Consider the following 21136-nt stretch of genomic DNA (forward strand, 5'->3'; position numbering starts at 1 on the left):
AATTCTTCTTCACCCAAGGGGTTAACTACTGCACTGTAACTGTTCAGTGGCTACTTTCCTCTTGGTAAAGGTAGAAGAGACTCTTTAGCTATGGTAAGCAGCTCTTCTAGGAGAAGGACACTCCAAAATCAAACCATTGTTCTCTATTCTTGGGTAGTGCCATAGCCTCTGTACCATGGTCTTGGTTTGCTAGAGTTCTCTTGCTTGAGGGTACACTCGGGCACATTTTTCTATCTAGTTTCTCTTCCTTTTGTTTTGTTAAAGTTTTTATAGTTTAAATAGGAATATTTATTTTAATATTGTTACTATTCTTAAAATATTTTAATTTTCCTTATTTCCTTTCCTCACTAGGCTATTTTCCCTGTTGGGGCCTCTCGGCTTATAGCATCCTGCTTTTCCAACTAGGGTTGTAGCTTAGCATTTAATAATAATAATAATAATATTAAATTTCTTATTCCTGATCTAGATATTAATCTTTGGCACCGTCATTCAATTAGTTCATTATGCATGTTGCGTAAGATTTTTCGTAACTGACCATCCTTTACATTCAGATCTCCCTGGACAGTTCTATCCTGTTTGTAATACTAGGCAGGCAGTTAATTCTAATAGCCAGGCCTTCTCCATCATGAGGCTCATTCCACAACTGTTACCAAGTTGTGGAATGATCTTCCTAATCAGGTAGTTGAATCAGTAGAACTTCAAAAGTTCAAAGTTGGAGCAAATGTTTTTATTTTGACCAGGCTGACATGAGTCTTTTTATAGTTTATATATGACATATGTGTTTTTGACGCTGTTAATAGTTTATATAGGATATATCTGATTTGACGTTTTTACTGTTTTAGAATAATTTATTGTTAACTTGTTCTCATCATTTATTTATTTCCTTATTTCCTTTCCTCACTGGGCTATTTTTTCCTATTGGAGCCCTTGAGCTTATAGCATCTTGCTTTTCCAACTAGGGCTGTAGCTTGGCTAGTAATAATAATTAAACTTTAAAATCAATAAAAACGACCATACGATTAAAGTAATGATGAATGAAAGATGAATGGCATGAGAAAATTGTATAGTACAATGCAGTAAGTGCAAAAAAAGCAAAATCATGGGAGACCAACACAGAAATGCCCTAAGAAAGTTAAGTCGAACAAAGAATAATTAGCATGAAAGTTACTTACGGAAGGCCTGGACACATTCACTAGTCCTTTTGCTGGGAAGCAGTTGGATTGAAGCAAGGTATTTTATAAGTAATTGTTATGTATAAACATACAAACTTTCTAAATAACATGAAACTTACCCATATCACAAAATGTTCTGGAAGTAGCGATTTCTGATTAGACTCAAAGAGTTTATAGAGCTTCTGTATTATAATGTCCATTATTTGTGTACTCCAACCATCTCTCAACATTAGCATTAATTCCTCTATATATGTTGCAAGAAAAGATGGTCCAACAGCATCTAGGCCTTGATCATATATAGCAATGGCTACCTTCACCTGAAAAGAACAGATATACTGTATTAGTAATATAACGGTTAACTCCAAAAATCCAATTTAATGTAAAAACACAAATGTTCCTCATCTATCACTCCCCAATGAAGGCAATAATGTGATGTTCACATATATAAAAAGCCAAAAAAGAGAATAAAAAAAGATTCACAATTGCTACTAGTAAAACATATTTGCTAAAGATATATAAGCATTCTTCAAGCCAGCAGGGCTTTGCAAACACTATTCTACATAACACAATGCATGCTGAAATATCAATAAGTCATTACTGTAGAAATAAAATTAAAATCTTTTAAAAATAATTTGTATTTTTGCTAGCAATACAAACCTAAGTAATTTAAAATGGGTAAACTCTACCATGCAAGCTGGTACAGCCGATGAAGAATCATCGAGGATATGGCAACAAATATGGCATGCCAAACTCGTCTACATATCGGGTCAACAGGCTATGATTTGAAGCGGGTATCCCACTAAACTCTGGCTAGGATGTGCGAGGTGGATGCAGCAGGATGTAAAACTTAATTGACTCAAGTTGGTATCCATCCATATACCAAGGCACTTCCCCCAATTTTGGGGGGTAGCCGACATCAACAAAGAAACAAAACAAAAAGGGGACTACTCTCTACGTTCCTCCAGCCTAACCAGGGACTCAGCCGAATTCAGCTGGCACTGCTAGGGTGCCACAGCCCAACCTCGAACAATTCCACCACAGATGAAGCTTCATAATGCTGACTCCCCTACTGCTGCTACCTCCGCGGTCATCTAAGGCACCGGAGGAAGCAGCAGGGCCTACCGGAACTGCGTCACAATCGCTCGCCATTCATTCCTATTTCTAGCACGCTCTCTTGCCTCTCTCACATCTATCCTCCTATCACCCAGAGCTTTCTTCACACCATCCATCCACCCAAACCTTGGCCTTCCTCTTGTACTTCTCCCATCAACTCTTGCATTCATCACCTTCTTTAGCAGACAGCCATTTTCCATTCTCTCAACATGGCCAAACCACCTCAACACATTCATATCCACTCTAGCCGCTAACTCATTTCTTACACCCGTTCTCTCCCTCACCACTTCGTTCCTAACCCTATCTACTCGAGATACAGTGAACCCTCGTTTATCGCGGTAGATAGGTTCCAGTCGCGGCCGCGATAGGTGAAAATCCGCGAAGTAGTGACACCATATTTACCTATTTATTCAACATGTATATTCAGACTTTTAAAACCTTCCCTTGTACGTAGTACTGTTAACAAACTACCCTTTAATGTACAGAACACTTAATGCATATACTACAGTACCCTAAACTAAAACAGGCACAAATATTAAAGGTGATTTTATATCATGCATTTCCTAAACATGCTAAAAAGCACGATAAAAAATGGCAACCAATGTTTTGTTTACATTTATCTCTGATCATAATGAAGAAACAAACTGGAGGTAGAGCTTTGCTTATTACCCAGACATATTTCCCATACTTTTCCCTTAGAACTACATCACATCTTCCTACTTTAGATATATATATATATATATATATATATATATATATATATATATATATATATATATATATATATATATATATATATATATATATGTATCTATATATATATATATGTGTGTGTGTATATATATATATATATATATATATATATATATTTATATGTATACACATATACATACCTACATATATACATAAATACATGCATACATATATATATATATATATTACTGTATATATATGGGTTATGGAAAAAATCCGCGAAGTGGTGAATCCGCGATGGTCGAACCGCGAAGTAGCGAGGGTTCACTGTACACCAGCCATACTCCTTAAACACTTCATCTCAAACACATTCAATTTCTGTCTCTCCATCACTTTCATTCCCCACAACTCCGATCCATACATCACAGTTGGTACAATCACTTTCTCATATAGAACTCTCTTTACATTCATGCCCAACCCTCTATTTTTTACTACTCCCTTAACTGCCCCCAACACTTTGCATCCTTCATTCACTCTCTGATGTACATCTGCTTCCACTCCACCATTTGCTGCAACAACAGACCCCAAGTACTTAAACTGATCCACCTCCTCAAGTAACTCTCCATTCAACATGACATTCAACCTTGCATCACCTTCCCTTCTCGTACATCTCATAACCTTACTCTTACCCACATTAACTCTCAACTTCCTTCTCTCACACACCCTTCCAAATTCTGTCACTAGTCGGTCAAGCTTCTCTTCTGTGTCTGCTACCAGTACAGTATCATCCGCAAACAACAACTGATTTACCTCCCATTCATGATCATTTTCGTCTACCAGTGTTAATCCTCGTCCAAGCACTCGAGCATTCACCTCTCTCACCACTCCATCAACATACAAGTTAAACAACCACGGCGACATCACACATCCCTGTCTCAGCCCCACTCTCACCGGAAACCAATCACTCACTTCATTTCCTATTCTAACACATGCTTTACTACCTTTGTAGAAACTTTTCACTGCTTGCAACAACCTTCCACCAACTCCATATAACCTCATCACATTCCACATTGCTTCCCTATCAACTCTATCATATGCTTTCTCCAGATCCATAAACGCAACATACACCTCCTTACCTTTTGCTAAATATTTCTCGCATATCTGCCTAACTGTAAAAATCTGATTCATACAACCCCTACCTCTTCTAAAACCATCCTGTACTTCCAAAATTGCATTCTCTGTTTTATCCTTAATCCTATTAATCATTACTCTACCATACACTTTTCCAACTACAACAAACTAATACCTCTTGAATTACAACACTCATGCACATCTCCCTTACCCTTATATAGTGGTACAATACACGCACAAACCCAATCTACTGGTACCATTGACAACACAAAACACATATTAAACAATCTCACCAACCATTCAAGTACAGTCACACCCCCTTCCTTCAACATCTTAGCTTTCACACCATCCATACCAGATGCTTTTCCTACTCTCGTTTCATCTAGTGCTCTCCTCACTTCCTCTATTGTAATCTCTCTCTCATTCTCATCTCCCATCACTGGCACCTCAACACCTGCAACAGCAATGATATCTGCCTCCCTATTATCCTCAACATTCAGCAAACTTTCAAAATATTCCGCCCACCTTTTCCTTGCCTCCTCTCCTTTTAACAACCTTCCATTTCCATCTTACACTGTCTCTTCAATTCTTGAGCCAGCCTTCCTTACTCTCTTCACTTCTTTCCAAAACTTCTTCTTATTCTCTTCATATGACTGACCCAGTCCCTGACCCCACCCCAGGTCAGCTGCCCTCTTTGCCTCACGTACCTTGCGCTTTACTTCCACCTTTTTCTCTCTATATTTTTCATACTTCTCTATACTATTACTCTGCAGCCATTCTTCAAAAGCCCTCTTTTTCTCTTCCACTTTTACCTTCACTCCTTCATTCCACCATTCACTGCCCTTCCTCATGCTGCCTCCAACAACCTTCTTGCCACATACATCACTTGCAATCCCAACAAAATTTTCTTTTGCTAACTTCCACTCCTCCTCTAAATTACCAGTTTCTCTTACTCTCACCTCGTCATATGCTATTTTCAACCCTTCCTGATATTTACTTTTTACCCCTGGTTTTATTAGCTCTTCAACCCTCACTAGCTCCCTTTTACATCCACCTACTCTATTCCCCCACTCTTTTGCTACAACTAATTTTCCTTCCACCAAAAAAATGATCAGACATACCGTTAGCCATACCCCTAAACACGTGCACGTCTTTCAATCTTCCAAACATTCTTTTAGTTATCAACACATAATCCATTAATGCCCTTTCTACTACTCTTCCATTTGCCACTCTTACCCATGTATACTTATTTTTATCTTTCTTCAAGTTGGTATAGCTAGGAAAAATCACAAATTTTAAGTAATTTGTATTTTTCCTACCAATACTTACCTCGAACTACTTTCTTAGGAGTATCTTGGATCTCCTCCCAACCGACCAGAGTTTTGTGTAGTTTACCCCTAGTCCCGTTTTCTATGAGGGGTAACCTCAGGTGGAGTGGAACATGCCCTGAGGCTATCCCCCAGGTCAGAGAGCATGCTTGCTCAGGTCTCGATCTCCAGTAAGTTCTTGATAGCTTAGGTATCTATGAAGTCCAGCAAGGCACTCGGGGTAGGATGGGCGGGCCATTACCCGAAAGTAGTTCGAGGTAAGTATTGTTAGGAAAAATACAAATTACTTAAAATTTGTGATTTGTTCCAACACAGAATACTTACCTCGAACTACTTTCTTAGGAGACTTATACCTTAGGAGGTGGGAGTGTCCTTCAGGACCTAGAGACCGTGACGAGAATAGAAGAGGAACCTAGGTAGGAGATTAGGTTCTGCTGACCTCAAAGAAAACACGAGAACAAGGGAAAACTACGCAAAAAACCATCTTAGTATCTATATAACTCACTTCTGCAAGAATCCTAGGAGACATGTCCTTCCAATGATAGTGTATCCCATGGCAGTTTCAGGGGGCTACCCGAGCCATTTCCGGTAAGGAAATAGGGGAAGGAAGAACAAGGGCTCAGGAAGGAACCTGTCTCTCTTGGACTCGCTACCCGCAGTTACCAGTGGGGCTACGCCCTTAAACCATTTGGAGCGCGGAAATGACGGGACCGCGCGAGAAACCGCCCAGGGACTTTCTCGAGTAGTCCTTCAAGCAGTGAGCCGTAAAGGTCGACTGGTTAGACCAAGTACCTGCCCGCAGGCTTTGGCCCACTGCCATGTTCTTCTCAAATGTCAAAGAAGCATTTAGACTCCTAATGCTGTGGGGTCTGGGCTTTCTTGGAAAGGGGACCCCTGCACTACTGTAGGGCCTGACGATCACTTGCCTTATCCAGAAGAAGAAAGTGTTCTTGGAGACTGGCTCCTTCACAGTCCCGAGGAAAATGAACAGACTCTTGATCTCGGGATGAAGTCTAGCTGTCCTTTCTAAATACTGCCATACTGCAAGTCCCTAGGGTTGTCCGAGCGAGGGATAGCTGGCACTGGGAACAATTCCATTTTGGGGTCCCAAACAACTGGATTCTGAGTCTTGGCTACGAAGGAGGGTAAGAATATGAAAGTAGAATCTCGCCAACCCTTCGAGTGTGAGATCTCGTACGACAGGCCAGGAATCTCACCTACTCTTTGCTGATGCCAGATCTAAACGAAAGACTACCTTGAGGGTGAGCTCCTTGTCTAGAATGTCTTTTAGAGGCTCGAAGGGAGGTTCCAAAATCAACTTCAAGTACCCTAGCCACATCCCCCTGGGGCACTCAAACGGCTTGAGGGGAAAACGACTGCTCGAAGCTCCTGAAGAGCGTCAAGATCTACCTGGAGGCACCCAGGCCTATGTCCTTCAGGAGGAAGTCTTGGGATGGACATGCCCACTTCGTCCCTGAGATAGCCCAGGAAGTCTGCAATCTCGTGAATGGAGGCCCCTAATGGCCTGATGTTCTTCGAGGAGCACCCCTTAGAAAAGGTAGCCCACTACGCCAGGTACACCTCGACTGACGAACGCTTCAGGTACCCTGCCATCCTTGATGCTGGCCTCGACGGAAATCCTTCCTTTTCAGGAGACGCTCGATAACCTCCACACGTGAAGGAGGGACCAAGGGTTTTCGTGGAACCTCTGGAAGTGAGGCTGCCGGAGAAGGTCTGGTCTGTCTGGAAGTGTCCCAGGTGTAAGACATGCCAGTTCCTTTAGATCCGCAAACCACTCCCTCTCTGGCAACCAGGGCGCTACCAAAGTCACCCACAGGTTGGCCGTCCGTCTCATTGGAAGGCATCCTCGAACGCTGCCGCTGGATCTGGCACAGGAAAACAGAACACGGGGAGCTGCGCGTTTAGTCTCGTGGAGAAGAGGTCGAACACCGGCGAGCCCCACTTCAGGGAGAGGGTTTTGACCACTTCTGGGTGTAGGGACCACTCGGGCCCTACCACTCGACCCTTCCAGAGAACCTGGCTGAAAAATTTAATTTGTTCCACTTCAGCCCATCCTAGGAACTCCATCGTGAGATTGCACCGTTCCTTCGACTTTAGTCCTCCTTGCTCTTTCACGTAGGCCACCACCGTGGCGTTGTCGCACCCCGGATACCCGGAGCTTCCCTGGGGTAGATGGACGATCCTCATCTCCAGTACGTATATGTGCAGGTTCGTCTCCTCGACTTCCCATTTACCTTTTGCCATTTTGTCGAGAAGATGAGCACCCCATCTCTCCTTGGATACGCCAGTGAACAGGAGCATCTCCGGAGGGTCGGCAGAAAAGGGCATTCCCTTGAGGGTGTTCGTTCCGATTGCTACCACCCCAGGACCTCCTTCGTCTCTGGGGACAACAGGACTATCTAGCGCGGGGAGTCCTCTCAGTCTTTGACAGACCTTGGCTCTCCTGGGTTGGCCCGACAGGAAGGGCCAGAGTATCTGTTTCAGGGTGTCCAGTTTCTCCGCGGAGGGGAAGGCCCTCGCCATCCGGGAGTCTAGAACCAACCCTAGGTAGGTCATCCTGGTGGAGGAAATCAGCCGGGACTTCTCCAGGTTGATGATGATACTCAAGACGTTGTAGAACTGCAGGAGCTTCTCGTCTTGCTCCCTCAGTACTTCCTCTGGGACTGAAAGCAACAACCAGTCACCTAAGTACCGAATCTGGCGGACGTCCTGTTCGTACGCCTAGCCTGAAACTGTTGAGAAGACCTTCGTGAAGCCCTGAGGACTGTCGACAGTCTGAAGCATAGGGTTTTGAACTGCCATGTTTTGGTACTCCAATTTACCCTTAGGAACCTCCTGTTGGAGGGATGAACAGGGGCCTGGAAGTAGACGGCTTTGAGGACTATGGACCTCAGCCGTCCTCCTCCTTCAAGGTCGCTAGGACCGACTTCGGAGTGTCCATCTTGAAGCCGGTGTTGTACACGAATTGTTGAGGGCTGAAAGGTCTCCAAAACTCTGTCGCCTTTTCCACCAGGAAGAGGCTGTTGTAGAACCCTGGACTCGGTTCTCGACTGGTTCTACGGCTCCTTTCGCCAGCATTGCCGAGCCTTCTTCTTGCAATACTGCTACTCTCCAGGGGTCTCTGGATGCCAACCACTCCGCCTGTTGATCTGGGATCCGTGGTGGAGGTCCACTAGGAAGGGAAGCTTTTACCCCTCCTTTAGTACTGCTACGGTCCCCGGATCCGCTCCGTGGTCCCGCCATGCTTGCCAATATCGTTTGAGGCATCCCCCCACCTGAGGCGCCAGCAGGAGTAGGGGGGGGCCTCCCCTCCTAACTCCTTCGAGAGCCGCGGCCTGAACGCCCTCTCCTGGAGTCTGAGTAGGAGGGTATGAAGGTTAACTGAGGAGTCGAAGCTCCCCTACGGGGGGCAAGGCAAGGGAAAGATTACGTGTGCCAACTTCTACATCCGACGGGCGGACGGAGCCGAAGAGGCACTGGGCAAAGGTGCGGGGCTCCCTCTCCAGCGGCCACCGAGACCGGCACTGGAGAGGCAATAGCCCCGTTCGACCCGCTCGGGGAAAAACCACTCTGCCTTCGTCACGGATGGAGCCATCATGGGCCTACCCCCTCCCGGGGAAATCCGTGGGGTTTAAGCACCCTGCCATGTCAGAGGCCTCTTCTGATGCTTGGATGTGGCTGGCCGGGACAATGGCACGGCTGGCTCCATCACGGATGGAGCCGCCGGAACGGATGTATCCGTCATGGGTGCGTCAGCGGCCACCTCCAATGCTTGGATGGGACTGGCCGGGACGATGGAGCAGCTATCTGCATCACGGATGAAGCCACTGGGACGGGGGTACCCGTCATTGGCCTACCCCTTCCCGGGGAGATCTGTGGGGTTTAAGTACCCTGCCATGTCAGCGGCCTCCTCCGATGCTTGGATGGGGCTGGCCGGGACGATGGCACGGCTGGCTCCATCACGGATGGAGCCGCCAGGACGGAGGTAGCCGTCATGGGAGTGTCAGCGGCCACCTCCAATGCTTGGATGGGGCTGACCAGGACGATGGCACGGCTGGCTCTATCACGGATGGAGCCGCCGGGGCGGAGGGAGCCATCATGGGTGTGTCAGTGGCCACCTCCAATGACTGGATCATGGGTCTACCCCCTCCAGGGAAATCCGTGGGGTGTGAGTACCCTGGCCTACCAGCGGTTGACCACGAATCCTGAATGGAGTAGTCGTGGTACCGGGCATGGAAGCCATGCTGCCGGGTCGATCCAGCGGCTACCTCCGCTGGAAGGATGGAGCTCCTGCGGATATCCATGGAGCCACGGGCTTCCCCGTGCTGGCTGGTTGGTTCCTCCGTTCAGGGCTGGCCATCGAAGGACCGGAGGCCGGGACAAGGCTGCCAGTCCGAAGAGGCGACTCTCTCCGCTGGGCGGGAGAAGTCGGAACCTTCGCGGGCTTATGCCTGTCGGAACGGGGGCCTCTGTCCTGGGTCCACAGCGCTCGTGCCGAGCTAGGTGGCCTTTGGAGGTCAGGACTCGACTGCCAGACCGAAGGGGCGATTCTGTCCGCTGGGCGGATGGAGCCGGACCCTTCGCGGACTTACGCCTGTCAACTGGCATCACCGTCGGAACGGGGGCCTCCGTCCTGGGTCCACTGCGCTCGTGCCGAGCTAGGTGGCCTTTGGAGGTCTTATGCCGGTCTGCCAGAGCCTGCTGTAGGGTTGTCGAGGTTCACGTCGAAGGACGGGCATCACCGTCGGAACGAACGAACCTTCTCTACCGTCCGCAGAACCTACGGCCTGATCCCGAGGAGCCGGGTCACCGGGCACTCCCACCGGGCGCTCCGGTTCTGGAATAACAGGCACTCCCCTGCGGTGGTACCGGTCTTACCCGGCGGGAGCCTCCGCACCAGGTTCGGGGGTCAGAACTGGCATCGCCGTGCCGGCGAGGACTACCGTTCGTGTATTCTCTCTGGGGGACGAGGACGCGGATCCCGTGGGCTGACCCGACGGAGGGAACCGTTCCTTTAAATCCAAGGACCGAACCAGCTGTGCTGATTCGGCCAGGCTGCCCGTAAGGAAGCACGGTTCCCCCGCTGGGGAGGTGAACCGGAAGCTTCGCGGCCTTACGCCTGCCTGAAGCGGCCTTCTCGCATTTCTCCCTGCGAGGGTCATATCCGCGTCTGGAGGATGGCCTCAGACTTGGGAGGCTCCTTCTCGGCGACGTCATTGGCTGCAGAAGTGACTGAAAAACACGCCAAAGAGGCTGGAGAAGAATTAGGGACATTTTTCCCCCACATGGGGTCATCAGAGGAGACGTGGCCTGCTTGCACCAGGACTACGTCTCCCAACACACTCCCGCCCCTCCCTCAAGCCCCTCACTCGTCTGGAACGACACCACAGCCCCACTATCCTGAAGATCAGACTCTTGGGGAAGGGCCTCGGCCCTCTTCCCCACCACGGACTTACCTCGTCCCCTACTCTGGGTAGGGGAGGGTGGTAGGGAAGCTCTGTCAGACGAGACGCCCGGCGAAGCAAGGGGGGGAAGGGGCGCTAGTCTTCTTAGGCGACCTCTTCGTCGCCTACTTCTTCTTGGTGCTATACCGCACCCACTCAGACTCCTGGGGAAGAGCAATGGGCACTTCCCCACAACTGACTTACCTCGTCCCCTACTCTGGGTAGGGGAAGATGGCTGTATAAAGAAGCTCCATTCGACGAGGCATCGGGAGAAGTAAGCGGCGAGGAGAGACTCGTCTTCCTATGAGATCTCTTGGATGCATTCTTCTTCTTGGTGCCGAAGCGCACCCACTGCACTACGTTCCAGGACTCGCACTCCGGACACGTGGCTGTAGGAGAACATAAGCTGCCCCTACACGACGAACACAGAGGATAAGGGGAGGAAGGATGATTTATTGTTAATTTGTTCTCTTCAGCTATTTATTTCCTTATTTCATTTCTTCACTGGGCTATTCTTCCTTATTGGAGCCCCTGGTCTAAAGCATCCTGCTTTTCCAAATAGAGCAGTAGCCAGGATAGTAATAAAAATAATAATAAGTCCACGTGGGGACCTCGAAAGACACAAAAAGGGGGGTCGGGGACACAGGGTCGCACTGGGTAAGAGAGAGCGCCGAGATGTTATCACGGCGCGACCAGAGAACTTACTGGAGATCGAGACCTGAGCAAGCATGCTCTCTGACCTGGGGGATAGCCTCAGGGCATGTTCCACTCCACCTGAGGTTACCCCTCATAGAAAACGGGACTAGGGGTAAGCTACACAAAACTCTGGTCGGTTGGGAGGAGATCCCAGATACTCCTAAGAAAGTAGTTCGAGGTAAGTATTCTGTGTTGGAACAAATACAAATTATTTTTAAAATTTGTGATTTTTTCCTACGCGACAACAAACCGTCTTTTATACAACAGGATTCATCCTTAAGTGGGAGGATGTCTCGTGGGCCATCTGGCTAGCAAACAACCTGGGATGAAAATGCACAGTCCAGAAAGGTGAAAAACAATGCAAGTCAAATTTACGTCTTGTGACCCATTGTCTTAGTAAATACTGTACAGTAGTGTTATACATTAAAAACATACGTACATACATGATCGGTAAATACTTTACTATTGTATGTATAGGAGAATGGAACATGCATGCAGGAACAGTACGTACCATACTTTTCAGTTTATCCAAATTATTACAGGTACTGTACATTACTAACGAATTGTCAAAATGTTCATCTTTGATTTTTTGCTTTAAAAAGCATCAAGGTGTTTTATGGGTATTTAATGGATGTGTGGAAAAGTTATATCCTTTTCTTATTATAAAGGAAATGACAGCTGTCTTCCATGGATTAAGAAAAGCCAATGTTTCACAAACCTTTGCCATGGCATCCTTCAATGCTGCATCAAAATGAGCTTGGTTTCACCAGAGGCCTCACTGCTAAAATGCTCACTTCAAATGCTTGGTTTTTTTTCCAGAGTTGATTAAATGCTGTAGTACTTCCTGTATATATTGTACAGTAGTGGTTTCTACAGTAAATAATGGTTAAAGTATGATCAGTCCCCTTACTCAAGGTGAATAAGCAAAATCAACCACGTACTTTTGTAACAGAACTTTGCTGCTACGAGTGAAAACTAAAGTGTTTTCAAAGTCAATACACCTTCATTCTATCATATTATAGCAAGAGCAGTTTCAAACATCTGACTTTATGGAAATATGATGGTCATCAAAGTCATTTTTAGCTTCTTTCATATCGTCTTAAACATTATCTGGATAATGTTAGTGAACAGCTGGATACATACATACATACCAAAGGCACCTCCCCCAATTTTGGGGGGTAGCCGACATCAACAAAGAAACAAAACAACCTCCCACATTATCCACCACAGATGAAGCTTCATAATGCTGAATCCCCTACTGCTGCTACCTCCGCGGTCATCTAAGGCACCGGAGGAAGCAGCAGGGCCTACCGGAACTGCGTCACAATCGCTCGCCATTCATTCCTATTTCTAGCACGCTCTCTTGCCTCTCTCACATCTATCCTCCTATCACCCAGAGCTTTCTTCACACCATCCATCCACCCAAACCTTGGCCTTCCTCTTGTACTTCTCCCATCAACTCTTGCATTCATCACCTTCTTTAGCAGACAACCATTTTCCATTCTCTCAACATGGCCAAACCACCTCAACACATTCATATCCACTCTAGCTGCTAACTCATTTCTTACACCCGTTCTCTCCCTCACCACTTTGTTCCTAACCCTATCTACTCGAGATACACCAGCCATACTCCTTAGACACTTCATCTCAAAAACATTCAATTTCTGTCTCTCCATCACTTTCATTCCCCACAACTCCGATCCATACATCACAGTTGGTACAATCACTTTCTCATATAGAACTCTCTTTAAATTCATGCCCAACCCTCTATTTTTTTACTACTCCCTTAACTGCCCCCAACACTTTGCAACCTTCATTCACTCACTGACGTACATCTGCTTCCACTCCACCATTTGCTGCAACAACAGACCCCAGATAATGTTGGTTAACATCTAGATAATGTTAGTCAATATCCGAGATAATGTTAAACTGCATCTGAATGAAATTCCATATTTAGTACAAACCTGCAAACATCAGATCAGGCAGGCTGTATTCGGATGCTTCCACAGCAGAGGATAAGTGGTAACAAGTGGTAATTACAAACTTTGCCTGAATATGATGTTGCTAATTAGATCAAATCATGTTATTGTCATATACAAGTACACAGAAAAATGTTATTTTCATTAGTAAAATAAATTTTTGAATATACTTACCCGATAATCATGTAGCTGTCAACTCCGTTGCCCGACAGAATTCTACGGAAGGGATACGCCAGCGATCGCTATACAAGAGGGGGGTGTACTCACAAACGCCACCTGTGGCCAGGTACTGCAATACTTCTTGTTGACACCACCTCAATTTTTCCTCGGTCCACTGGTTCTATGGGGAGGAAGGGTGGGTCAATTAAATCATGATTATCGGGTAAGTATATTCAAAAATTTATTTTACTAATGAAAATAACATTTTTCAATATTAAACTTACCCGATAATCATGTAGCTGATTCACACCCAGGGAGGTGGGTGAAAACCAGTGTACATGTATATCAAGAAGCTAAGTATCCCGTATTTCATATTATCAGTTATTCAAAATAACAATGAAATTACAAGTACCTGGTAAGGAAGTCGACTTGAGCCATTACTCTGCCTTAAATAAGTTCGTCTTCCTTACTGAGCGCAGCGTTCCTCTTAGGAGGCTGAACAACTCTAAGGTGCTGAAGTATCAAGGGCTGCAACCCATACTAAAGGACCTCATCACAACCTTTAACCTCGGCGCTTCTCAAGAAAGAATTGACCACCCGCCAAATCAACAAAGATGTGGAAGGCTTCTTAGCCGACCGTACAACCCATAAAAAGTATTCAAGAGAAAGGTTAAAAGGTTATGGGATTATGGGAATGTAGTGGCTGAGCCCTCGCCTACTACTGCATTCGTTGCTACGAATGGTCCCAGGGTGTAGCAGTACTCGTAAAGAGACTGGACATCTTTGAGATAGAATGATGCGAACACTGACTTGCTTCTCCAATAGGTTGCATCCATAACACTCTGCAGAGAATGGTTCTGTTTGAAGGCCACTGAAGTAGCCACAGCTCCCACTTCATGTGTCCTTACCTTCAGCAAAGCAAGGTCTTCTTCCTTCAGATGAGAATGTGCTTCCCTAATCAGAAGCCTGAATAGTAAGAAACTGAGTTCTTAGAACTTGGGAAAGAAGGTTTCTTGATAGCACACCATAAGGCTTCTGATTGTCCTCGTAAAGGTTAAGACCTTTTTAGATAGTACCTAAGAGCTCTAACTGGGCAAAGTACTCTCTCCAGTTCATTCCCCACCAAGTTGGACAGGCTTGGGATCTCGAACGACTTAGGCCAAGGACGTGAAGGAAGCTCGTTTAGCAAAAACCGAGCTGCAAGGAACATGTAGCCGTTTCAGATGTGAAAACAATGATCCTGCTGAAGGCGTGGATCTCACTTACTCTTTTAGCTGTTGTCAAGCACACGAGGAAAAGAGTTTTTAATGTGAGGTCCTAAAAAGAGGCTGATTGGAGAGGTTCAAATCTTGATGACATAAGGAACCTTAGGACCACGTCTAGATTCCAGCCTGGAGTGGACAACCGACGTTCCTTTGAGGTCTCAAAAGACCTAGGGAGGTCCTGTAGATCTTTGTTGGTGGAAAGATCCAAGCCTCTGTGGCGGAAAACCGCTGCCAACATACTTCTGTAACCCTTGATCGTAGGAGCTGAAAGGGATCTTACTTTCCTTAGATGTAACAGGAAGTCAGCAATCTGGGTTACAGTGGTACTGGTTGAGGAAACTGCATTGGTCTTGTACCAGCTACGGAAGACTTCCCCTTGAGACTGATAGATTCTGAGAGTGGATGTTCTCCTTGCTCTGGCAAACGCTCTGGCTGCCTCCTTCGAAAAGCCCCTAGCTCTTGAGAGTCTTTCGAAAGTCTGAAGGCAGTCAGACGAAGAGCGTGGAGGTTTGGGTGTACCTTCTTTACGTGAGGTTGACGTAGAAGGTTCACTCCTAGAGGAAGAGTCCTGGGAATGTCGACCAGCCATTGCAGTACCTCTATGAACCATTCTCTCGCGGGCCAGAGCGGAGCCAATCCACGTCAGCCGTGTCCCTTTGCGAGAGGAGAACTTCTGAAGTACCCTGTTGACAATCTTGAACGGCGGGAATGCATACAGGTCGAGATGGGACCAATCCAGCAGAAAAGCATCCACGTGAACTGCTGCTGGGTCTGGAATCGGAGAACAATACAACAGGAGTCTCTAGGTTATCGAGGTAGCGAACAGATCTATGGTTGGCTGACCCCACAGGGCCCAAAGTCTGCTGCAAACACTCTTGTGAAGGGTCCACTCTGTGGGGATGACCTGACCCTTCCGGTTGAGGCGATCTGCCATGACATTCATACCGCCCTGAATGAACCTCGTTACCAGCGTGAGCTTTCGATCTTTTGACCAGATGAGGAGGTCCCTTGCGATCTAGAACAACTTCGACGAAAGAGTCCCTCCCTGCTTGAAGATGTAAGCCAGGGCTGTGGTGTTGTCAGAGTCCACCTCCACCACCTTGTTAAGCTGGAGGGACTTGAAGTTTATCAAGGCCAGAAGAACCGCCAACAACTCCTTGTAATTGATGTGAAGTGTCCTTTGCTCCTGATTCCATGTTCCCGAGCATTCCTGTCCGTCCAAAGTCGCACCCCAGCCCGTGTCTGATGCGTCCGAGAGGAGACGGCGGTCGGGTTTCTGAACAGCCAAATGTAGACTTCCTTGAGAAGAAAGCTGTTCTTACACCACGCGAGAGAAGACCTCCTCTCTTCGGAAACAGGAACTGAGACCGTCTCTAGCGTCATGTCCTTTATCCAGTGAGCAGCTAGATGATACTGAAGGGGGGGGAGGTGGAGTCTCCCTAACACGATGAACAGGGCCAGCGATGAAAGTGTCCCTGTTAGACTCATCCACTACCTGACTGAGCATCGGTTCCTTCTCAGCATGCTCTGGATGCATTCTAGGGCTTGGAAGATCCTTGGGGCCGACGGAAAAGCCCGAAAAGCTCGACTCTGAAGATCCATACCCAGGTAGACAATGGTCTGGGATGGGACGAGCTGAGACTCCTCAAAATTGACCAGGAGGCCCAGTTCCTTGGTCAGATCCATAGTCCATCTGAGAATCTCCAGACAGCGACGACTTGTGGGAGCTCTTAAAAGCCAGTCGTCTGACGGAGTCGGACACAAGATCATGGTACTGCTGCACAGTCTGTGAACTGTCAACCATGGGGAAGCGAGGAAGTACAGTGACAACCCGAAGCTGTCTAGACTGTCTGGGTCGTATAGACAACTCCTTATCGGGTTGCTGAGGTTGCCGCACTGCGTCAAAACAAGTCACTTCTGCTGGTTGTTGAACGTCTTCCCAGTGACACACTGACTCCGTAAACAAAAAATCCTCTAACAAGAACTAAGCTTGGACTGCATGTCTTGCAACACAGCTCAAGGTCTATGGGAGCAGGTGTGGTAACAGACGGGGTTAGCGACTGAAGTGGAACCATTACCTTCCCTGGAAGCATATTATGCTTAAATAAAAGTCCATAGGAGGCTACGCAGCTAAAGGCTCCTCTCCAAATGACAGAGTCCTCAAGGGAATATCAGAAGGAGGGAGAAAAGCACTTTCTCATCTACAGGGACCATATCCGAGAAAAGCTAAGTTCTCTCAGTGAGGGTTTCACTGGTGCAAAAGCAGCAGACTAGAAGGCAACGTTATGAAACTGCTTGACAGTCTAGTGAGTTGGCAACAACCAAAGATGTGTGACTGAGAAGCATGCGGTAAGGTATGCAGAGCATGCTGTATGTAGAGCATGCTGTATGCAGAGCATGCTGTATGTAGAGCATGCTGTAAGAGAAGCAGAGCATGTTGCATGGCGTGTAACATTTCTCAGAAATTCCATGACCAGTGCTAGATTGAGTAATATCGCATTACTGTCCATTGAAAGTGCACGTGCCGAGGGAATTGATTTAGACTGTTTTGTTGATGAATTTGATAGCCGGCATGATAATCGTAGAATTAAGCTGCACTAAATATACGATCTATAATCTACTTCACCTCAGGACAGGGAAACTCGCCCTGTTGGCAACACTGCATTACTTCATGCATGCTTGCATGGGGTTTTAATATCAACATAATATTTACATTACATTCATAACTCATGATTCATTTTTGTTTTGAAGATATTTTGCCATATTTGCGATTTGTTAAAAATATATTGCAAGGAATACATATACAGTGATACCTCGGTACTCGACCATAATCCGTTCGAGATCCGTGTTCGACCTCCGATTTGTTCGAGTACCGAATTTTTTTTCCCCATAAGAAATAATGGTATATATTCTATTCCGTTCCCAAGCACTCGAACAGGCCCAAAATATTAATAAAACGTGTACCTAAACAACAATAATTATCTAAATGTGTATGAAATTGGTCAGAAAATCCTATAAAACAATTTTAAACCATTTACTGTACTAAAATAAAACAATTTTAAACCATTTTCTGTACTGTAGTGAACATACCTTTGAGCAGCGGTTCGATGGCATACAGGGATGGATGTGGAGAGGATGGAAGGGGGAGGTTACTGCTTGGAAGGAGAGTCCCCTTCCATGATGTGGCGGGGTAGTTCTCCTTCAGGAGTTGTTTCTCTCTCCAATGAAAGGGTGGGCAGATCTATTTCAGGGGTTTCTTCTCTTCTTTGTCTCTTCTTTGGAGGAGAAACAGGCTTTGATGTAGCAGCTTTCTTTTCTTTTGTGAAAAACTGGTCTATTGTTAATTGTTTCTTCCTCCTCTGCAGTATTCTTCGAAAATGATACATGACACTATCATTAAACATATGCACTGCCCGGTTAGCCTATCTTTCATTGGCTTGTGACCTGGCATCTTCGTCTCGTCCTTGGTAATGTACGTATTGGCTGGCATTTTCTTCCAAAATAACCCAGTCTCATCACAATTAAAGACTTGTTGTGCGATCAAATTTTGTTCATTTATGTACCGATCGAATTCCCCCACGTATTTATCGGCTGCAATTTGATCCGAACTAGCTGCCTCCCCATGCCTAGTAACACGATGAATACCTGTTCTATTACGAAACTTTTCAAACCAACCCCTGCTCGCTTTAAATGTAAATGAATCACTTTCACTGGTACTCGGACTTTTCTTCACTAATTCTTCATAGATATGCAACGCTTTTTCACAAATGAACGCTTCACTAACACTTTCCCCGGCCAACTGTTTTTCTTTAATAAATATTAAAAGCAACTTTTCCATCTCCTCAATCACTTGTGGCCTTTGCTTAGTTACCGCCGTAACTCCCGTTGCAACATTCGCCTTCTTAATCATTTCTTTATGCTTTAAAAACGTAGAAATGGTCGACTTCGCCATTCCGTATTCTACCGCTAAATCGGACACTCGTACACCATTCTCATATTTCGCTATAATTTCCTTCTTCAACTCGATCGTTGTTCGCACTGTTTTCCTCTTCTCCTTCCCCTTAACACTCATTACTTTCTTGGGACTCATTATGAAAGCTAAAAAAGCAATTAAAAGCACTGAAAATCACTAAATCACAACGAATGCTGATCGCGCGTTGTCTGAGTGACGCTCTCGAGAGAACTGATGCTTCCCGAACAAGCGAGAGTGGCCGAGATGGCGCGATCATCACAAAGCCCATGCGGTCGTCACGTGTTCGGCTGGTCGAGTACCGAATTTTTGGTCGAGCACCGCAGCAAAAATTTCTCGAAAATTTTGGTCGAACTCCGAATTGTTCGAGTATAGAGTCGTTCGACTACCGAGGTATCACTGTATATTTTTTTATTTAAGTAATACGAATAACCTCCATTATCATAATGTTTGTGTAGGCATACATGTATATGATTACAAATGCAAGTTATGAAAGTAATGAGGTGTTATTATTGTCATTTGTTATTTCAAAGTTGAATGGGAAGAGGCTCAAGTTGAGGAGAAAGTGGCAGATGCATGCGTTGAGGTGGCTGACTCATAGCATGAGGTTCCTGCCTCAAGAGTTGCGCTTGCCTCAAGGGTTGAGGTGGCTGCGCAGAGAGAGGCTCTTGACTCACGAGTTGAGGTTCTTGAGGTGTGAGCTGCGAGAGTTGAGGTAGCGGCTGCGCAGAACGCAGTTCCTGTCTCACGAGTTAAGGTTCCTGAGGAGCTAGCCTCAAGAGTTGAGGCTCTCGCCTTGAGGAAAGTTGAGGTAGCAGCTGCGAGAGCTGAGGTGGCTGCCTCAAGGATGGTAGAGGTTGTCGTACCTCAAAAGGTTGTAGCCTCAAAGATGGTCTAACTGCAAGAAAATCTTGCCTCAAGGCATAAGACTCCTGCTCCCATTGTTGAGGTTGCCTTAAGGAAGGTTAAGGTTGCTGCACAACGCTGGTAACTGGCAACTCCGAACGCGGTAAGGTAGCTTGAGGAACCTCAACTTCGTACGCCTGGCAGACTGGACTGCGGTGAGGCGGAGCGCTCGCAGGAGGAGGTGTAACCTTCTCAGCCTGAAACTCACGCATTAAGACCGCAAGCTGCGACTGCATGGACTGCAGCAAAGTCATCTTGGGATCAACAGACGGTAAGGTCTGTTGAGGCAAAGCCTTAACAGAAGATTAGGTCTGTTGAGGCATCGCCTTACCTCTCTTAAGAGGTGTGCAGTCACCTGAAGACTGCGGAGAGTCAGAGCTAACCCAATGACTGCATCCGGGTTGTTGAACTCTAGAGGTCTGGACTTTACGTTTAAGAGGTCTTGAGACCTGAGTCCAGCGTTTTCTCCCCGAAATTTCTTCTGCAGACGAGCAAAATAAGGGCTCAATCGTCTGCGGGTGGGAGTGACGGTCTCTGTAAGACACGCCCGCAACCACCGAGGATACTTCTGTGCGCCGATCAAGGCCTGCCGAACCCTTTTGCCCTTCGACATTGCTTCTCCCCTGGGCTTGGGAGCTTGCAAGAGGTCCCGGACTGGGAGGACGACTGGCACGCACAGAAGTACCCTCACGCACAACACTGACACACTTTGCGCTAATCACTTATCACTTTTGATTTTCTGTTTGCACTTATTTCACTGAACTCGAAACTTTAAGTGGTTTGTACCTGAAACACGCAATTCTATCCTTCCTTAAAAGTTAGTAATTGCGAAAACAGAATTACAATGTAACAGAAAAATCTAATGAAAGATAAATAATTCAGTGGCTGGAAAGAGACTAAACACTAGATCAAATAAACTACGTTTAAAATCTCTCACCGCATAAAGCTTGAGAACAAGAATAAAACTCATGAAACGTTTACCTTCTTCCCCTAAAGAGACTAGGGAGAAGAGCAAAAACGATAACAACGTTACTCGCTTGAACGAAACGTTTATCCAGCTCTCTCTCCCTCCGTCTCTATCTCTCTCTCTCTCTCTCTCTTGACTTAGAACCTGAGAGAAGAGCCCAATCATATATATCGTTAAAACATATTAATGTTAAAGGAAAAAAACTGAAATATTTCCCAAATAAAAAGTTCCTTTATTAGAATTAAAACCATTAAGCTAAGAAAGAATGAACAAAACGTTAGATACGGTTACT

At 46.1% G+C, this 21136-nt stretch overlaps 1 protein-coding gene across 1 annotated transcript in view; it reads right to left on the reverse strand.

Annotated features, from left to right (window-relative positions):
* The window catches only part of LOC137634454 (U3 small nucleolar RNA-associated protein 6 homolog), a 117698-nt gene that overhangs the window by 34773 nt on the left and 61789 nt on the right, over positions 1–21136 (reverse strand). The window contains exon 8 of the mRNA XM_068366854.1: positions 1292–1489. Within this exon, the coding sequence (XP_068222955.1) occupies positions 1292–1489 (198 nt within the window). The remainder of the gene's footprint in view (positions 1–1291; positions 1490–21136) is intronic.

This window comes from Palaemon carinicauda, chromosome 44, assembly GCF_036898095.1.
Source record: "Palaemon carinicauda isolate YSFRI2023 chromosome 44, ASM3689809v2, whole genome shotgun sequence".
NCBI classification, from domain to species: Eukaryota; Metazoa; Arthropoda; class Malacostraca; order Decapoda; family Palaemonidae; genus Palaemon; species Palaemon carinicauda.